This window comes from Vicugna pacos, chromosome 11 (genome assembly GCF_048564905.1).
Source record: "Vicugna pacos chromosome 11, VicPac4, whole genome shotgun sequence".
NCBI classification, from domain to species: domain Eukaryota; kingdom Metazoa; phylum Chordata; class Mammalia; order Artiodactyla; family Camelidae; genus Vicugna; species Vicugna pacos.
This window is the reverse complement of record NC_132997.1, coordinates 69,959,139-69,980,849: the sequence shown is the minus strand read 5'-3', so window position 1 is coordinate 69,980,849 and position 21,711 is coordinate 69,959,139. Positions and strand designations below refer to the sequence as shown.

Here is a 21,711-nt window from a genome sequence, read left to right as displayed (position 1 = left end):
ATGCAATTCTTTATTGGCATTTAGCATTTTCTTACCAATTTACATGAACATATTATGTATTTTTTCCCAAATATCCACCAGCTCATTTCTTGTCTTTTTGTTGCATTTCAGTACCTTATAACTGTTAAATAAAACAAGTACAGAAAAACCTCATACAACAAATGTATGGCTTAATAAATTACTATAAGGCTTAATGAACTATCTTCAAAATCACTAACCAGTTAAGGAATAGAGTGTTACCAGCTCTTCCTTACTCTGCCTATTCCAATTTTAGCTAATTTCTCTCAATCTCTTTTTAAATTTTAAATATTTCCTCCTTTCCATCTTCTAGTTCTCTAATGGTATTACCTGTTATGTTTACTTGTATTCCTTCTAGTTTATTTCTAAAATTAAGAAAAAAATCAAATTTCTTTCTTTATTGTCACCTTTTTCAGTTTTTGCGATTCTTTTTGTGTGTGTATGCAGGGGGAAGTGATTAGGTTTATTCATTTATTTTATTTTTGGAGGAGGTACTGGGGATTGAATGCAGTACCTCATGCATGCTAAGCACACATTCTACCATTGAGCTATCCTCTCCCTCCTAGTTTCTGCAATTCTGATTTATGTTTTTCTCAAGTGCTATATTATTTTCTTAATGAATTTTAGCTCATTTTGAAAGAGTATTTTTTTGTGTGTGTGTGGGCATGTGTTTCTGACGTGCTCTAACCGTTCAAGTGGCTGTTACTCTGTTTTTTATTCTTTTTTTATTACAATAAATTTTGTAATTAAATATTGTAATCTACAGTTTTATAGTTAAAAACTATAGAATTTGACCTTGCTTCTCTTCTGTAGCCAATTTTATTTGAAATTAATTTCCCCAAACTTTTAGAAGGGGTAGCTCCCTTTTTTGTTGTTTTTATGTAGAATGCAAATATATTGCAGCTTGCTTTCTGAGATTTCCAGGCTCTGTTTCCCTCCTCCATGTTTAAGTACTCTCTTTCCTTAATTTCTATTGTCCCAGTGCTGCACAGATTTGATTCTAATCTCAGAAGGGGCCCCTGTCCTGGAAGGGAGCCATGGATTTGAGAATTCATGGGGTCACCTGCTCCTTTCAGATCTCAGCATGGGCCCTCTGCATCCATCTATTCTTGGCAAAACCCCTCATTACATAATATCACTCTCTGGCTCCAGCAATTTTCTTTGTTCTAAGTCTACTTTATCTGATGTTAATATACCTGTTACTGTTTCCATCATTTTATTTTCAACCTGCCCATACTGCCATATTTGAATTGAGTTTCTTGTAGACAACATATAGTTGGGGCATGTTTTTAATCTACTCTGCCAATCTCTGTCTTTTAATTGATATATTTAGACCATTTACATTTAATATAATTATTGATATGTCATTTAATTTTTTTGTTTTCTATTTGTTTTCTCTTATTTTTCCTACCTCAATGGGTTACTTGGACATTTTTCAGAATTTCATTTTGATTTATCTGCAGTGTTACTGAAAGGTTGCTCTGGATATTACATTGTATACACATAACTTATTTTGGTCCACTGGTGTCATCATTTTACCAGCTGAAGTATAGAAATTGTACTGCTTTGACATTTCTTTACCTTTCTCTGTTTATAATTATCTTAAATATTTCCTTACATACATTTAGAACCATACCAGTCAGTGTTATAATGTTTGCTTCCACTGTCAACCACAATTTAGAAAACACAAAAGGAAAAGGAAAGTCTATTGCATTTACCTATTTTTGCTTATCATGTTCCTTCTTTTTATTGATGTTTGAAGATTCCTTCTTTTATTGTTTTCTTTCTGTTTAGAGAACCTCTGAATTCATACTTTTAGACCATCTACTGGCAACAAATCTTTTCATTTTCATTTTCCTGAGAATGTCTTGATATTCTCTCCATTCCTGAAAAATATTTTTGCCAAGTACAAGATTCTGGGTTGGCAGTTCTTTCAGCCATTTCCTTCTGGCCTCCATGGTTACTGAGAAGAAATCTGCTGTCATTTGGAATGTTTTCCCCTATAGGTAAAGGTGTCCTGTTTCTCTGGCTGCTTTTCAACATTTTGTTGCTGTTGTTTTTAGTGTTCAGAGGTCTAATTATGACTTGATGAGGATTCTTTGAGTTTATCATGTATGGGATTTGCTCAGCATCCTACACCTGTAAGTTTATGTCTCTTGCCAAATGTGGGAAGATTTTAGTCACTTCTTGAGTATTTTTTCAGCCTACCCTCATTTTCCTCTCCTTCTAAGACTCCAGTGACAAGAATATAATATCTTTGGTTATAGTCCCACAGGTCTGAAACAATTGACTTTTTCTTTCCAGTCTATTTTTCTCTTTATTATTCAGATTGGGAAATTCCCATTGGTCTATATTTCAGCTCATTAATTCCTATCCCCTCCATTCTGCTGTTGAGCCCATCCACTAAGCATTTTACTTTGGTACTGTATTTTCTCAAGTATCAGTACTTCCAAACAATAGAATAGATTAATATTTTATAGATTCTAAATTCTCCAATAATGAAATGTACATATATAGAACTTAATTCCACTCTAATGTAATCAGGGTATATATTTCAACTAAGCAAACACAACAGTATCAATCATCATAGCAGTAACATAGATATAAGGTCCTCCTTCCTTATTCACTCTCCCAATCAAGCATCTAAACTTGGATCTGTCACTGACTTCAACAGACTGAGACAAATTTTATTAGTGTTAGGGTATCTTTTAAAACAAACTTTCATATTAGAAGATAGTACAGAGATGCCAATTTCTTATACTCAACAGCAATGGTTTTCAAATTTTATTGTATATCAGAATCACTGGAAGATCTTGTTGAAATAACACACAGATTACTAAGGCCGTCTCAAAGTTTGTGATTCAGTGGGTCTGGAGTGGGGCCCAAGAATCTGCATTTATAACATGCTAGTCTGGGGATCACACTGAGAAACACTGTTCAGTGGTTTAAGGAGAGAACAATGATACTGAAAGTATAAAACAGATGATTAAATTTCTAATTCAGTTCTATAATTAATTTTTTAAATATTTTATTTATTTATTTACTGGGGGGAGGTAATTAGATTTACTATTTTTTTAATGGCGGTACTGGGGATTGAACCTAAGACCTTGTGCAAGCTAACCATGCACTCTACCACTGAGCTATACATACCCTCTCCCTTATAATTTTTATTAAATATGGAAATGTCCAATTTCTAGCAATTTGTACTTTAAGCACAAATCGGACAGAAGTTCAACTTTTTAGCAAGTAAAATTAGGTATCTCTGCAAATGATTTCTTATGGGCTTTGAAATCTTTGTTAATGGGAAAGAATGTTACAGAAAAGAACCTCTCTCCAACATCAGTCTTGTTACTATTATCTTTTGAGGCTCCTCAATAGTTTCTCTTCCTCTTCACCAGGCTTATCCTTCCCTATCCCTTCCCACACACCTTTCCCAACCTGGGTATAAACACCCACTATTAGATACAAACAGACTCATTCACATATAAATTAACTTCTTCACTCACAGAGCATATATACACATTTTTATACCCACTCATTTTTATTAATACCATGCTGAGATGGAAGAGGGAAATTTTTATTAGTAAGAGAACTGGATTTTGGCAAAAACTGAGAGTGGGGAGATACTTACATAAGAGCAATTGTAATGCCAAAGCTGAGAGGATTATAGGGTGAGGTTAGAACCAGAGGCCCAGATGGAATTTATTTTTAGTTCAGAAGGTAACTTGGACTGAAGAGTAATGAAGAATGTTAACGTACTATGTTAATGGAACTTGAGTCAGAAAGAAAGGCAGAATCCTTTGCTCACATTAGTGAATGAAAGCCAAACTACAGGATGTGACATTCAACTATTAAGAAAGGCAGAATAACAGCTCACAGCTGCTCACATGTCCCTGAATATCAAGGCATTGTTTCCAGAGACAGGCTTTCAGCCTGTTCTCACAGATGGTTATTAAAATCTAATTCAAAAGAGAAAATCAATAACTGTGGCGATGAGGAATTAATTAAATCTCAAACTGATATTATAAATAGAACGAATCTTTGTTTTATCATATGCAGCTTTTTCTGAAATACAGAATATCTTAATACACTGAAAAAAGTCAAAATAAATTTATCAGTGAAACTGTCATTTAGGTTTCATTCAGCCAATACTTGGGAACACTCTGTGCTAAATTGATAAGCAGTAATCATTTTCCCTTTCTTTTAATATAGTGTTGCCAATTTTAGTTGGTTGCTTAGTAACATTAAGTAAAACACTTGATACCAGTATAAGAAGAAAAAGGGTTATAGTAGGGGTTGGTAGTATATTTTTAAAAATGTGAAGATCATAATACAGCAATACATAAGGGTGTGAGATTATTAGCCAAATTTTACCAGCTCACTGTTCTCAAGAAGCTATCACAGGCTGATTCTGGTTGGAGACCAATAATATGTAGCTTTCCATAACTGTAGCCACCAAGATGAAGACTGACATTGCAAACTGGCCACATGATTAGGAAACTGAAGACTGTTTCTGGTCAGACAGCACAGGTAGCAACAGCGGCATCAAAGGTAAACAAAGTCTTGACGTAGGTTAGGTGTTCAGGAGGAGGAACCTGGGTCTCCGTCCCTTATCCTGCTATTACTGGGAGAAAACACTGATATAAAGGTTTCCCGCTGGTGACACACTGTTGCAAAATGCTATACCCTAAGCTTCATCCCAAATAATCTGTAACTAAATAATAAGTAATGGGAAAAGCACCAGCCTTGCAAGTAAGGGCTAAGGTCCTGTTGCTGGCTAGGTTACTAACTTTCATGAAACTCCTTAGGCCTCAGCTGTGGCATAAAATGAAAAAGATGGCCTAAGTCTGTCATTCCCAAGAAGAACTTCAAGGGCCACCTCAGGGGAATGGTGCTGTGTTGATGTGTACTCAAAGCAGCTCAGCTTTTCTCTGCTTCATATAATGATGCTCTAAGAAAAATTTTGTTTTTCAAAAACTGTTTTGCTATGAAAAGAAAAAATAACAAATATAGGTTTGAAAACCACTGGTTCAATAACTTCTAATTTCCATCTCTACAACATTAAAGAACAAAATGCACAGGACTTATAAACCAGCCAAAAAAAGTAGAAAAAAATTATCTACTAGAGTGAACTACATAATGACCTATAACAGAAAAATTTAAGAAGCCTGGAAATTTGAAGAAGCCTGGAAACTTAACACTCATATGTCATCTAAAGACCTGCTTTTAGTTACAACTTCTTGCCTTACAACAGGGTAAAAGAAAAAGGTCTGAAATAAAGAGTCAAAAGACCTGGCTTCCCTTTCTAGATCTACATTTTACATTCACATGATGTGGTGGTTTTAAAATGTGTCCATAAATGCTTCGCTATTCCTCCCATCAAAAGATGGAGTCCAATTCTTCTCCCTTTGAATATGGGCCAGCCTTAGTGGCTCCAAGCTGATGAAAAATGTGGCAGAAGTGATGCTGTATGACTAGATTACAAAAGGCAATAAAATTTCTGCTTGGCTGTCTCTTTTGGGATGCTCGCCCTTGGAATCCAGTCACCATGCTGCAAGGAAGCCAAGCTGCCAATGAAAAGGCCAGGAGTAGGTATTCTAGCTAGAATCAACATCACCAGCATGTGAGTGAACAAGCCTTCAGGTGATTCCAACGTGGAAGACAGACACCAAAACAAATAAGCAAAAACAACTTGGAAGAATCAGAAATCATGCAGGAAGGGAAAAAAAATGTAAACCTATCACTAATTCACTCAGAGGGATAAAAGTACAATCACGAAATAAGAAGGAACTGTAAAAAAAAGAAATATTCAGAGAAGGGAAAAAAATTTTTGTCAATTAAAAGCATATAAGCAGAAATAAAATACTTAATAGAAGGGTTTTCAGGAAATTCTAAAAAATATAGAGTAGAAGGATAAAGAAATGGAAAATAGGAGTGCAAAAGTAAGAACATGAAGCATTCAGAAAGTCTGGGTTTTGAATAATAGGGGACCCAGAAAGAAAAGCTAGAAAAAGCATATGGGAGAAAATCACCAATAAAAAATATTCTAGAAAATTTCTTGGAATTCAAGGACATGAGCTGCTTGATGGAAAGGGCCTACTAGATACACAGCACAAAGAATGAAAGCAGACCCACACCAAGGCTCAGCACTGTGCAATTCCAAAATCCCCAAGACAAAGTGACAGCTCTACAAGCTTCCAGAGACAGAGATAGAAGCAGAGAGATGGAGATGCAGACGTATTATACACAGGACCAGGAATCACAACAGCCAAAGATGAGAGCTGCAGTCTGCACAGATGAGAACAGACTGGTCTATGAGTGAGCAATTTTGGTGCCTGTCATGACCGTCTTTGTACTCTTTCTAACTGAAGACAGAATGACACTGTTATCTGTACTTTGATTTGTCTTGCCAGCGGGGTGATAAAATTCCTGCTCTCCACTGGTCTCAATCAGCTGCGGACACTCGGTTCACCTCACTGCTCTAACCTGTGGCGCTCCTGACAGCTGGAGAGGCCTTCTGTCTCCCAGACATCTAATACACAGCGCAAATCGCAGCTCTGTCAGGTGTCCTTACATTTGTCCTTTGTTCCCTGGGACTCACTTATGACCTTGCCCACTGACTACCTCAGAAGGGACATTTTTGGGGAAGTCCGAGCCAGATCTGATTCACAGACTCTGTTCTGGTTATCATCTCCTGGAAATATTCATTTAACAGTAGCAATATTGTCCCTTACACATCCAGGTCTGTGCTTGCTATCCAGTTTTTCAAAACTAAGCAGTTTGTTGTTTATGGAAAGGTACAAAGGTAACTAAACTTTTATAAAATTGAGGGAATAGTAGCTACCTCTGGACAGAAAGGCAGGGCAATGTGATTGGGGTGGGCTCACTGCAGCTTTTAAGGGGACTGTAATGTTCTTTTTCTTAAATTTGAGTGTTAAGTTCATGAGTTTTCATTTTATTATTATTGAAACCATATACAAATGTTGATTATATTCTTCTATATGTGTGACATGTTTCAAATTTTAAAAAACCCGTGGGGTCATTTACTCATGAGGCAAGAGTGATGGGCAGTCCTGCGCCATCACAATCCCCTGCCCTACAACTTACTGCTTATATGTATTACCCTCACATTTAGTGCATTTCATAAGGCACAAAACAATGCTTTTAAATGCTTTTTTCCATTTTCCTTACAACCTTATGAGGTAGCTTCTTTATTATCCTCTTGTACAGATAGGAAAACAAGCATGAGAGGGCAAGTAATTTTTCCAAGATTATTCAGCTGCTAAGTTACAGAGCAAATCCACCCTGGGAAGTTACAAACTCCCTGTTTTTCCACTACTGAACAAAGCCAAACCCTCTACCAGGTATAAAAACAAGCAGCAAAACTGAATCCTAAACTTACATAGAAGTAGGAGCTAGCAAACTATGAAATGTCAAACAAAACAAAGATTAATAAAATCAGTACGTTGGAAAACTAACCCTTTAAATCATAAAACTCAGGTGAAGATATTTTACAACTCACAAAGCCCCGTTTCCTCATTCTACGAATGAGTAGATGAAGGTTCATGAGGGCTAAGGCCCCAGTGAGAGAGACTGGGAGTAGGAAACTCAAAGACTCTGTTCTTACTTAATACCACCACTGACAAGCTGTGAGTACTGGCAGGTGACAGACAAGCCACACTTCGGAGGCTCCCTCCAGCAGTGCAGACCTTCGTACTGCTTTTGGCCACCTCAGCAGTGGGAAGCCACTGAACAGGGAGAGACCGCAGGAGATTAGTCATAACAGGTGGTGTTTACATCACTGTCTATAGGATGACTTTCCTGAACATTTGGCAAAAAATAAAACTGCAAGTGGGAGAGAGAAAGGAAGAAAGAGGGGAAAAATATCCACTCTGACTCACAGGACTTTAGCCATCAGAGCCAAATAAAGTGATACATTCACTGGAGTGTGGAGATGTACTTTTGACTAAATTCAGTGATGTGTGTGTTTGTAAAACTCCAATAAAAGCATGCACAAAATGTTCTTACGGGTCTAGTTATAAACATCCCCAAAAGTCCTTTTTATAGATGGTTATCTTTAATGGAATACATGCCTTACACTGGAAGTATCTTAGAGAATTTATTGCAGCGTTGAGATAGGTTACAGGGCAAACTGGTCAGAAACCCAGAAAAAGCACCTCCCATATATTTCCTCATTCAGTCAACTATTTACTGAGTAAAGACTCTGTGTAGCATGGACCCTGGATCCTGGAGATAACACAGAGATTATAAGTGCATTTACTCTTGGACTCAACAATACTACTTCTAAGACTATCCTACAGATAAACCTGCATGGGAACAAAATGACATCTGGACAGAGCCATTCACTGTGGCTTTGGTTACAATAGCAAAAGACAAAATAAACAATTTATTTTAATAGAATCTTAGTACACCCAATACAGTGGAATGTATTTATAAAGAAAGAGTAAGGAAGTTCTTTAAGTACTGATATAGAAAGATATCCAGGGTACCTTAAGTGAAAAAAACAAGGTGGGGGACGATGTGTAGGTAGTTACTTTTTAAGTAAAGTGGAAAATTAGAATGTATATTAATATTTGCTTTTATTTGCATAAAGATGCAAAGGATACAAAAGACAGCAGGGAAGAGTGTGAAAGTCAGACATCTGAAACACACCTATTTAGTTTTGATTTTTGAAACACATGAATGTGTTAATCATTCAAAAAATTAACTTAATATAAAAAAGTAGACTAGCCCTTTCCCTCTCAAAAAAAAAAAAAAACTTAAGGAGCTTGTAGACTAGTAAAGACACATAAGTCAACAAATCAATGCAGTTATGTACTCCAAGTTCTTGATAGATATATCTCTCCCACAGGTGTGGTTAGGAAAAGCTAGGTCCAAGGTTACTCACTCGACCTAGAAAAGGATCTTGGAGATTCATCCAAAATCAATTCATTCTCCCAGAAAACCGGGAGATGGGGTCATTTGAGGCCTTGGAGATACTTCTTCCAAGGTAGGAATCTTACAGCAGTTACTGCAAGTCCTTTTCTCTCCCCAGATGGCAAGTCCTGGGCTGGGTTTCTTCTAACAGTTTGTTTCCCTGTCTGCCTCTAAAGCTGCTCTTGGAGAAACTGTGAAAACTCTGTGGTACTTCACTTGTGAATAGATCACAGCAGCCTACCACACACAGATCCAATCCCATCTAAGCCGAAGCCTGCTCTGTTCTTCCCTGGCTGTTTCAGTGGCAAAGAGCATGGGACGCATGTCTCCAGAGTGTGTAAAAATGACAGTTCATTATGTCACATCAGGGCTCTTCTAGAGTAAACTCATAAAAGGGACTGAGCTGGGAAAGGAGCAGTGCCCCTGAACTAAATGACAGAGTTCATGTCTCCTCTTTATAAACCACCAAGAGCACAAAGATATTTCAAAAGGGATGGGGAGGACTTATTTCCTTTCTTTTAAAGATTGTCTGTGCTAGTCAAAGATGTTTTAAATCATCTGAAAGGGGCATCCTCACTTTAGAAAGGAAGATAGAAAAGAGTAACTGTTAACCTCCCTCCACCGTTACTTACCATTTATATTGTTTCTCTGAAGATGTATCATCCCTAGCAGCTGTTATAGTAGGTAAAACTCCTACACTTCTCTGATCTTTAAAAGGACAGCCAACTCGACAGGCACACCTAGTCATGTGATCTACAGGGAGGAAGGGCATCCCTCAGCTGTTAGGTAAACCCACGCTGGGCTTTTGCAGCTTCTCTAATGCCACTTGAAGATCAGACAAGGAGACAAGCTGTTAGCGAATACCCGGCATAGGTCATAGCGGGAGGGAAATTGTAATAAACTGCCAAGAATGATGCATCTTTGAGGAAACAATCTTACTGGCAAGAGAGGTTTCCTAAAAGATCAAGGAATTATAAACATGCTTACAGTTGGAAGACTTGGTCTAACTTCCCATTCGGTAACAGACTTCTTTCTGCGGCAGCCCTGCCATATGAACGCCATGTCATACCCGACTTCAAGTGGATTCCAGACAGAAGCACTATGAGAAGTCAGCACTAGGAGTTCCCATGTGGTAAAGGAAGTCTGCTAAGAGGCCTGGTTCTCCACAGTGATGTACACAAATATCCCAAGCCCAGGGTGGGGCTGAGTCCAGATTCCACAAGAATGGAACAGATGAGAGGGGAGCAGACAAGTGGTAGGTGCTCAAGTAGGTAGACCATGTCCAAATCAATACATCCACCCGAGGAGGAGCCAGGCAGGTTGTGGGCAACGAGCTGGCAAGCAGGGTGTAAAGGTCAAGATACCAGCACACAAAGAATGGAATACACGAATCAGCGGGAATCAAAGGCTAAGGCATTTGAACAAACAGTTCAGACAAAGAAGGTTATGGCTATCCACCCTTTCTTTTCTATCATTCTCCAGAGCAGACATTCCAGTGTCCCTAAGGTTCCTAACCTGTTCTGGGCTGAACTGTGTCTGCCAAAAAGATATGTTGAAGTCCTAACCCCCCAGAACCTGTGATGTGACCTTATTTGGAAATAAGGTCTTTGCAGATGTAATCAGGTTAAGATGGGGTCATACTGCATTAGAGTGGACCCTAGTCCAATGACTGGTGTCCTTATAAAAAAAGGGAAATTTGAGCACAGAAAGACATACTGGGGAGAAGGCCATGTGAAGACAGAGGCAGTGACTGAAGTGAGGCATCTACAAGCCACAGGACACCAGCAGTTACTGGCAACCAGCAGAGGCTGGGAGACAGGCAGGGGATAGATGTTCCTTCAGAAACTTCAAAAGGAACCACCTCTGCCAACACCTGCATTTTAGACTTCCAGCCTCCAGAACCAAGAGAGAATACATTTCTCCTCTCACTTGTGCCAAGTCTGTGGTACTTGTCACAGCAGCCCTAGGAAACCAACACCCCCTGCATGGAGACCATTGAATTTATGGTGAGAAGTGAGTTTCCTACTTCCATTTCCTCCTCCTACTTCCTCTCTGCCCAGCTGTCCAGAGTCTGAGTAGGAAGTGCCCGTCTCTTCTCGCTGAAGCCCACATCTCAGCCCCTGCGCTGGCATTCCTCCTAACCTTGCACCACTTCTCTATTCTATCTTTCATTTTTATTTTATATTCCTACTGCAACTTTCATCTCTCCTTCTGGGTTAGATCCTTTTACTGACCGTACAGCTCGGCAAGAGTCCATTCTTCTCTTCTGTCAGTTTAAGTGACTCTACTGGCTAATCTACACTTGCCCCTAGATCCTCACCACTAATCTATTCCTTAACTTTTTACCACATGAAGTCTCCTCATACCATCCCACTGAAACTGTGCCCAAAGTCACCAATAAACACATTCGCCAACAAATCCTCAGCTTTGTCTCAGTGCTGCTCATCTAGTCCTCCCTCAGCAATGGCACTATGGACTGAATCCTCTTTAAATTTTCTTTTCCCTTGAATTTGCAAGTCATTGCACAGCCTGGTTCCTTGACCTCCTTCTGGGCTCATTTCCTTTTCTTTCACCAACTCTCCCTCTTTTAAACTACCTCTGGCTTTCTTTCCAGTCTCAGCTGTTCAACAGCTGTGGAAGTTCATGCAGGGCAAGTCACTTACAACTCTCTGTGGCTTAAGTTTCCTTATCCTTGAAAAGGAAAATCATTCTTACCTCAGACTGCTGTAAGGACTGCATGAGTCAGTAACCAAACAGTGCTTAGAACTGTGCCTGACATGTGGTGGGCACCATATGAAGCTGTTGCCCTGGCAGCTGCTGTCAATGCTCTGGGGCACCCACCCTCACGACTATTTCCCCTCAACCCCTAGAGTTCTCTCTTGTTTTCATCTAGGCGATAAATACTCGTAAGGCCCTCTGATGGACAGGGCAACTGCCCTGGGCTCCGCGGGGGATGAAACATACAGTCTAGGAGATTAAAGTACATAAATGATGCTATGCAAGACTGAAAGGCTAAAAGAGGTAACCAACAACCCAAAGCCGTAAGACAGGAAAAATTACATGTGGTTAGGAAGAATCAGCAATGGTTTAGTAAAAAGGCAGCTCTGAAGAACAGATAGGATCTGATGGGTAGAGAAGAGGAGAGAGGACATTCCAGGCAGTGGGAACAAACTGCAAAAACTGAGGTAAGAACATGCGAGGCATCCAGAAGAGTTAAAACATAAGTTACATGTAGGAGAAAAGTGGGAGATAAAGTTGAAAAGCTGTCATATTATGAATATCCTTGAGTGTCAAGGTAAAAATTTTTTATTTAATTTTGGAAGCATTAAGGAGTATAGAGATGATGTAATTAGAGTTGTATGATTAATGTGATACGATTAATCAGGCAAGAGAAACAAGTCAATCAGGAGTTTCCTCTATCTGTGAGAACAAGAGTTTGGTTGTCAGAGAATGTAAGGCTGAATTTTGATTCTGTTACTTAGCAGTGTGACCTTGGCCAAGTCATTTACCCTCTCTGATCTCTAGTTTCCTTACTTAAAAAATGGGTGTGAGGGGGTGGGTATAGCTCAGTGGTAGAGTGCTCCTGGGTTCAGTCCCCAGAACCTCCATTAAAAAAAATGGGTTTGATAAGCAGAATTTTAAGATGGCCCTGTGATTCTCAGCCTCCTGGTGTTCCATCTTGATTACACTGATTGTATTATATGACAAAAGGGATTGCGCAGATCTAATTAAGGCTACTAACTGGTTGACCTTAAAACAGGGAAATTATCCAGGTAGGCAGGACCTAATAACATGAGGCCTTTGTAAGCAGAGAGTTTTGCCCCACTGGTCGTAGAAGACAAAGTCAGAGGCACTGGAAGCACGAAGGGGATGTGACACAAGGGCTCCTACTATCAGCCCTGAAACAGCTGCCGTACAGCGGGAGGTTCCTGTGAGCAGCCCCGCGGCAAACTGTGAGTGGTCCCCGGGAGCTGGGAGCAGCCCCGGCTGACAGCCAGCGAGGAGAAAGGACCTCAGTCTTACAACTGCAAACAAGGTGTTCTGCCAGCAACCTGAGGAGCCTGGAGAAGGGTTCTTCCCCAGAGTACAGTCCAGCCTCCACCTTGGGAGACCCCAAGAAGAAAATCCAGCCACACCCACCACGACCTCTGACTTAAAGAGCTGTGAGCTAATAAATGGTATTGTTTTTAAGCTACTGGGTTTGTGAGAATTTGTTATGCAGCAATGCTAGTATCTACTCTATTGTACACGATTGCTATGATGCTCAGATAAAATACGAAAGTTCTCTCTAAATTATAAATATTACACATATAAAAGTTACAGTTACCACCAAGTTAATGTGATTAAAATAGAAATCACCTCTCTCAATTCCTATCCCCCATCAAACAGATTCATTTTATTCCTTTATTTCTATAATGGTATTACAGTAAGTTTGTTTTGTTGTGGGTTGGGGGACTGTGACTTACTTCCTTAGGGTAAGACTGAGATAATGAAATACGTTTGTATGTGTAAATAAAAGAAGAAAGAAATTATCAAAGGCAAAGGTTGATAAATGAGATAATGTAAATACTAACCTGCAAGAGTGTAGAATAGGTCACTCTTTTTGACCTTGGAGTGTCAACAGAGAATATGTGCAAGAATAATTTATGCCACACGCAGTTCATGGACACAGGCAATTTACTGGGAACTGTGTCCTTCATTTCTAGGTTTGTTTTGTTTGGGTGTGAGAGGCATTTAAAACTTTGCAAATTTGTTTTGTTTTGTTACAGGGCAAGGGACACTTAAAATTATGCAAGTAATGTACACTTCCTGTGATTAAAACAATTTAGAGTTGTATAAAGAAAAAGTCATATTAATAATATCCACCCAATCCTACTTTCCTGAGGAAACAATTAACAGATTGGTGGGCATCCTTCCATACCTCTTCATACACGGAAAGAAGTATAAAAGGTTTCCCAACACCAAAAAGAACTGGAGTCATACTCTACCTATTATTAACTTGCATTTTTCATTTTATGGTGTATTGTGAGCATTTCTCCTAGACGATTTATATACATGTCACATTTCTCTTAATAGAGGCATGGTATTTACAATACGGATTACCATAATTTAGTCAACCAATTCATTTAGACTCCTTCAAACACCACTATTATAAACAATGTACATTCTCTCCATATGTCTTTGAACATATGCTATTTCCTTAGAATAAATTCCTAGAAATGGAATACTGGGTCAGTGAGTATATGAACATTTAAAAATTTGAATATGTGTCAATAATTTGCTCTCCAGAAAAGCTGTATCAACTTCCAAGCCCTCCACTCATAAAAGTGCCAATTTTCACACTCCTTAGACAATGTCACAGATACGCATCCCTCCGTTCTCTGCAACTGAGTAGGGAAATGTTAGCTCCTTCTCTGAATTTGTATTTCCTTTAATACTAGTAAGATTGAGCATCCTTTCACAGGTGTATTAATTGTTCATACTTCCTTTTTTGATTGGTCTGTTCATATCCTTTGCCCTTTTTTTCTACTGGAATGTTCATTTTCCTGATTCGTTAATGATCTCTATAAGTCAAGGATTTTGTTTTTCACCCACTATGACAACTTACTTTATGACTTTAAAAAAAATCCTATAGAAGTTTTAAATTATCTTATGTCTTCAAACTTAGCAATTTTTGGTTTTATGGCTGTTGGCATTATCATTACAAGAATTTAAGTATGAAAAAATTTCCTGCGTTTTCTTCTAGTACTTTTGTAGTTTAAAAAAATCTAAATCTAAAGTTACTATTTTCAATAGGTTGGCTAGGCGGCCTAATCAGTTTTTTGAATAATACCATGTATATGGTATTATACACATATGTTTTACTCATCCATCTCCATCTGTTTGGCTATCTTGGTGGCGGTCTGATCATCAGTATAGCTTTGTAATACATGGTACTACAGGGAATAGTCTCCCTCATCACTTTTTCTTACATCATCCCATTTATTCTTATACATCAAACAGAACAACATTTTCTTAAGTTTCCCCCAGAACACTGTTGAAAACTTCATTAAATGTTAGAGAGTAAACTAGGTTTATCTGACATCTCTATGATAGTTAAGTTTTTCCCCCTCAAACCATCTTTTTAGCCTTTGATAAAGTTGTATAGTTTTCTTCATACAAGTAGTACTCATTTTCTCTTAGGCTTATTTCTAAACATTTCACATATTTTCCATAAAGTCAACTGATTACTGCTCAAATAAAGGAAATCTATTGAATTTTTGCATGTTTATATTGTGCCAGGCTTGCTAGCCAAACTTTCTTATTCATTAGCTTTGTATTTTATTCTCTTACTCTGGGTAACAATTACCTAAAAGTAATGATTCTGCTCCTTTCTGTAAATATTTATAGAACTTACTTCTTTTTCTTATTGTATTAACTAACGAGACCTACCAGAACAATGATGAATTATTAAAATCTACTCTTTTAACTGTTTGATAATATACTTTCAGCCAAGATATATATATGTATACTTTTAATAACTGTAATTACATTTTTAAATTTATAAATGTTTACCATTCTTGATGTTAGGGAAAACAAGATGTGTAGGTGAACTTCTGTTTTCAGCGGCTTCTTTCTTCTGATTAACAGTTGAAACAAAACTGCTGAAAGTAGAAATTTGGCCTTTTGATCCTCTGTCCAAACCCTAAAAACAGAAAAGTTAACACTGCAGCGTAATCCCTGATAGCTGTATTTAACTTATTGTATTGCAAAAATCATAAGCACTTATAAAAGAGATTTTAATTTGATGATAGATACATGACTGATAAAATGCGTATCTAATACTGACTTACCTTTTTTAAGACCAAACTGTTTTAAATATGAAATGAAAATAGTTGTATCATCTAACTGTTCACAAATTGATACAGTTTGGAAATGGGGATAAGAACAGCCCCTTCCCCACAGGGTTACTGTGAGGCTTAACTGAGATAATGCCTGTAAAACAATCAGCACAGCTCTTTGTCCACACTACACGCTCCATTCATGTTAACTGCTACTTTAACTTGGTATTAGGTAACACTATTTTTGTGACCTCCACAAATAATTTTTTCAATAGTTAACATGCATGTGATACTTCACAGGTTGATTCATTGAAGGTTTTCTTGTCTTTTGATGCAACTTTAAAAAGGTAAAAAGGTAAACCCTTTAGAGTTCATTTCTCTCTAAGCACGTGATTAGACTCTGGGTGTAGTGGGATTTTAAAAAGAAGTGCTAGGCACATAAGCGCAAATAACAGAGCAATCTTCCTATAGCATAGAATCTATCCATTAATGTACTTTCCACAAAATAACAACTATAAAATTCATAATGTATAATTAATCTGCACTTTGTAATTATAAATAAAATCACATTACCAGTGCAATACTTAGCTGTAAAACTACTTTGGGGCTTATTCTCAGCTCTTCCCTACTAACACTGTGTTCCAGCCTCCAGATGCTTGATAGAAATACAGTAGTTAACTTCTTCCCTAACATTCACTGCTTTACTCTAAAGGTACATAATTTCTTTGCTTTCACAGTAGTTTCTTTTTCATGTCCTCCTTCTTCATTCAGCGGAATGATTTCTATTTACCTTTTTAGAATCAGCTCAGATGATACGTAGCAAAAACATTTACACTCACCCAGTCTTCACTCTCCCACATTCCCCACTCTCTTACAGATAAGTGGAGCCACTTGATTTATTCTGATCGGCCACAAGTAGATGTGATGTCTGTCATTTGTGGACCAGAAAGTACTAATGCGTTTCAGGCTGGTGGGAAAATCTCCAGCTCCTCTCTCTTTTCCTCCACTGTGACAACTGTCAAGGCTACAAACTGAAATGTTAGTGCGTCCACCAGCTTGGGTCCCTGAGTGACTATGTGGAGCAGAGTCACAGCTGACTGACATCAGATTACACTGTAGCAATAAATAAACCTTTACAATTTTCAAACACTGAAACTTGGGGCTACTTTGTAAATGCAGAATAACCCATTCCATCATAACTCCCCAGCAAAGCTTTTTCTGGTGGTCACCTTTTTGACAAAAATCACTCTTATTCATGCTTGTGATTTACTTAAATTATCCCACATAAATTATCATTGTTCTCACACTAGACCTTCATGCTGGACTAGAAATTTCTTATTCATCACAGAGCTTGACATCCAGTGAATCTTGAGCATAGATCCTATACTTTTGGGTAAATTGATTATGTTTTTCTTTTTAAGAGAAAATAACCCAGAAAAATTTTTTTTCAGATACTGTACATATAGAATTTAAAAGCTTCTGGACTTAAGAGAGTTTGAGAAGCTAGTTATTTAACTCCTTTATTTCACAGATAGAAAAAGTGGAATTGAGACCTACAGTCATTCAGCTAACAAGTGACAAAGAGGTGACAGGCACTGAATGAGAACTTGAGGAAGACTTCCATAAGGAAAGTCCATGTGTGCAATTGTGTGTGTGACATCTTTGGCCACTCATAGAATCTGTTGTTGTTTTTGTTTCCTTTATTTGTTTTTGCTTGCTTCTTGGCTAGATTTAGGTTCAGTGAAGTCTGAGTCAGTATTTCTTTGTTAGGATTAGCCTACATGATCCAGTCTATGCAAGTTAAACATACGGCCTAACTGAGATAAAGCAGTCATCTAGTGGATGCAGGGTATGAATCTGAAGTGTTGGAATCACAGATAATACCCTCTAGGGTCTTGTACAGAGCCCATGGCACAATGCTTACTCTACAAATGATTATTTCTGTGGTAACAACACACTAAAATATGTATTAAGTACTTGATATATGCCTACTACTTTATTAGGTGCTTTAACACAACATTCCTATGACTTATGTATTTATACCCCATTTTAAAAATGAGGTTACTAAAGTACCATGCCCAAGTTCACAGAACTGGTAGGTGAGAATTCAAACGCTAGTATGAACGACTTTCATGTCTGCAATCTCAACCCACTACAGCTCAGAGTCTCTGCTACAGTAACTGTCACTTATTAAGGGTTTATCATGTGATAGGAAATGCGTTACACAGATCAGCCTGTTTTCACAACAGCCCTTGTGGCTGATATTATCTTCTGTACTTGTATAAATATACGTTGAATGACATTTCCTAGCTTTAGGAGCAATTCACCTAACCAGAGAAAATTAATGTAAGCAGAAAAACTAAGTGTACTTTCGAGAAACTTTTGATGTCCCAGCAATCTGGGAAAGACTCAATCTTTTATTTTCCTGCCCCTTTCCCTTGCCCTTCTCAATTAAAGGAGACCCTGAAGAACATTTTTAGTTCACTTGTGGAATCTTCAAATAACAACAAAACAAAACAAAACAACAACAAACAAGCCACTGATTCAATCAACAACGCCATTTAACCCACCAGTTCTAAATCCCAGTGTTGCTCAGTAACAGAACTTTGTTAACATGGCTGTAAATATCTACAATAACTTGATGTATCAAGGGCTTTTTCCATTGGTAACTGTCATTGAGGGTATTTAAGACTGAGCAACAGTAGGACTTAGCGAGCAGTGTAGCTGGAATATAGAATCAGAGAGGGAGAATGGCCCCATGAGATGAGACTGGACAAGTAGGCAACGATGGTGTCATGAAACCTTCAGGTGAGGGGGTATAGACTCCATCCTGGAAGGGCACAGGGACAAGTCAAGGAGGACTGTAATAAGGAAGTGACATGGTCCTATCTGTATCTTAGAAAAATCACTCTGTCAGCAGTGTGGGGACAAATGGGAGGGGAGTAATACTAGAAGCTACACCAGGCCTTTGGGGAGAAATGAAGTCTGAACTGAGTCATTAAAGGAAATGAAGACAATCGGCAGCCTGGGCCAAAGGAAGACAGAAGGGTAACAGCTCTTTCAGGTCCAAACATGAAGCATAATGAGAACTAGAGCCCCCTCCCATAAGTGGTAAAATAAATGAAATGAAAAGGTCAAATGGTTTATTTCAAATTTCAGGAGAAGAGACACACTTTGACACCTCATCACGAAGAAGAGGACATATGATTAAAGAATACATAAAAACTTGAAGAAAATTGTCAGCTGGGTTATATAAACATATGATTTGTGAGTGACTAGAAAAGGAACCAGTGGTCACTAGGCAAAAGCATGGTTCTCATGCCAAGATAACGTAATTTTTCCAACTGACAGGGTTACCGTTATGCTGCTGTTATGTGGCAACTGTTACACAAAACTAACGTTAAGGATAGAACCACAGGAAACATTGGCATATGTGGTATGAGCTGACAAAGAAGATTTAGAATGAATGACCAAAAAAGCTGAGAAACCCGTGAAGGTAATTTATTAAAAATTAAGGAAGCAAAAGTTTCAAGGAAAAAAGTAGTCAACAATCTTGAATGATGAAGAGTGATTAGGTCTAAAACGTGCTACTAGAATGAGCAGCTATGAAATCTTGGGGACAAAGGAGATGACAGATTCAGGGAGTATTGGTGGCAGAAACTATGAAATGAGTTGGTAAATGAATAGGAAGTCAGGAAACGAAAACAATGAGCACCAACTGCTCTGACTGCTCTGTCCAGAAGCTTACAGAAGGGGAGAAAGGCCAGTGACTGGAAGGGTACAAAGATTTGAGGGAAGATACAGTGAGCAGTGATCATGGTAGCCAAATTCAACGTTCACTTCTGTGGTCCCCAGAGCATTACTGCCTCTCTCTGTGTAGGAATAGCCATGGATTGGAGCAGAGATAGGCACTCAACCAAAAGGCAGCCATCTGTAGGCTGGGTGGCCATACATTAGCTGGCCTGGCATAAAGGGCACTGATGCTTCCTAGAATGTCAATCAGAGGAGAGCTTTCCAGATTTTAGATGGAGGAATATGGAAATGAGTGACCAGCCAAGAGTGAGAGAGCAGCAGAGGCACAGACAGCAGCCAGTCTCTGTTCCTGTTTGCCTTCTGGTTCCATCTATGTATATCATTTCAATAAATCCCCCTTTTCCAAAAGGAGGCACGGATGGCCTGATTTTCTGCTCCTGGTAGTTAAAAAAGCTTAAACAACATGGAAAAAAAAATCCTAGTCTAGTACAGACATCTTGCTTGTAAGATTAACTATACCCTTGATACTTTACACTTGAGACGATGTGAAATTAATCATGGACAATTTCACAGGTTGACAGTGCACTACAGATCAATAAAAGCAAACCTTCAAAAGAGCAGTTGCCCCGCATAAGAGAAATCTTATCCGTAACCTAACAATTTCATGAAAACGCAGGCAGCATGTTGTGTGAGGGTAAACTGATTAACTAAAAACCAGAGAATCAAGAAGCTGAGTATCAAAAGGACCTCAAACGTCAGCCTAAATTAAAGGTTAGGGAACACTGCAAGTCTTCTAAGGATTGGATCTACCACAGCTATTACATCTGGTTCCCTGAGGAGCTTCAGAAATGTTATCTATGAGACCTACCAAATGAGAACACTGGAGACGACACCCTGGAACACGGCCAGCCTACAGACAGTGGGCTGCACGTGTGAAAGAATGGACAGTAGCAGGAAACCCAACCAGCTGTTGCAGAAGAACAGGACAAGCAGGGAACACGGGAAAAACACTAAGACACACTGAGGAAAAAACTCAAAATACTTACACCTGGCATAATAAACAATAGACTTGACCCTCTCTCTAGGCGGAGGCTGACCATGAATGAGTTTAACAAACAGGCGAAAAATTTTATGTCGTAGCTACAAAGCGAATCAAAGATCGCATTTCACAAGTACCTAACATGGATTTCAGTGGTCTGACTATGTAATCACGCAGATTATATGTAAGATTATAATATAACTTCAAAAATTAATAGACAGAGAATACCTGTTTTGCTCTGTTAACATATAATTCAATAGTGTCAACCTTATTAATACATGAGTTCTTACTTTAAAGCTTTACTGAAGAACAGACTACATCTGAACTAAATTTCTGATTTACCTTATTTTTCTATCAGAAGCCAATAAGAAGGATATTCATGGCTTTTGGTGATACTTTTTGTATTGAATATCAAGTTTTATTACATTCAAAATTCTGATAAAATTTACTGTGCTCATCCTCTATCTCCCAAAAGCTGCCTTAGAAGAGAAAACATTTTTGTTCACATTCCAAACCAATCTTTGATAAAAGAATAATTGCTGGCTCTGTTCCATCATGAAACGCTTTTTAAAGCCATAACATCTCACTATATTAGAATCTCTGAAGTAAAACATTTTAAATTAAATTTCTATGTTTACAAAATTCATTATTCATAACATATTTTAAACTAATAGCTTTGCAAACAAGCTGGAAATGCTAACATTTTAAACCATATCAAGGGAAAATTAATGTTGGATTCTAGCTATCTATTTAGACAGGTCAGACTGGCAGAAGTTTTGTTTATTGTAGAGACAACACACTACAAATGCATAGGTAGACAGATTCTACATGGAGCTCTTTGGTTTGGTCAGCATGCAAAGTTATCACAAGGGATCCAGTCACCAGGATATGTTAAATTGTGTTCAGAATCTTCTATTTGAGAAGAGATGGACATAACGTATTTCAGAAAATGCTCCTTACAATAAATGACTGAGTAGTCAAAAATAACACTTGGCTAGTTGGAAAATTCACTTACACAGAATGCTTGTGGTCAGTAATGCCCAATGAAAAGCATTAATGGTAATAGAACAAAGAAAATTCCAGACACATAAGCGTAGTAGTTCTCAAACTTTCTGATTTCAGGATCTCTTTACACTCTTAAAA

General features: G+C 38.2%; 1 protein-coding gene across 5 annotated transcripts in view; it reads right to left on the bottom strand.

Moving 5' to 3' along the window:
• Positions 1–21,711, bottom strand: part of HECTD2 (HECT domain E3 ubiquitin protein ligase 2) — a 61,878-nt gene that overhangs the window by 32,002 nt on the left and 8,165 nt on the right. For all 5 annotated transcript variants that reach the window (XR_012077493.1, XM_072971595.1, XM_072971596.1 and 2 more), the window contains exon 2: positions 15,511–15,640. Coding sequence is in view for 4 of the 5 variants with exons in the window: in XM_072971595.1 (XP_072827696.1) it covers positions 15,511–15,640 (130 nt within the window). In the remaining variant the exon portion in view is untranslated. The remainder of the gene's footprint in view (positions 1–15,510; positions 15,641–21,711) is intronic.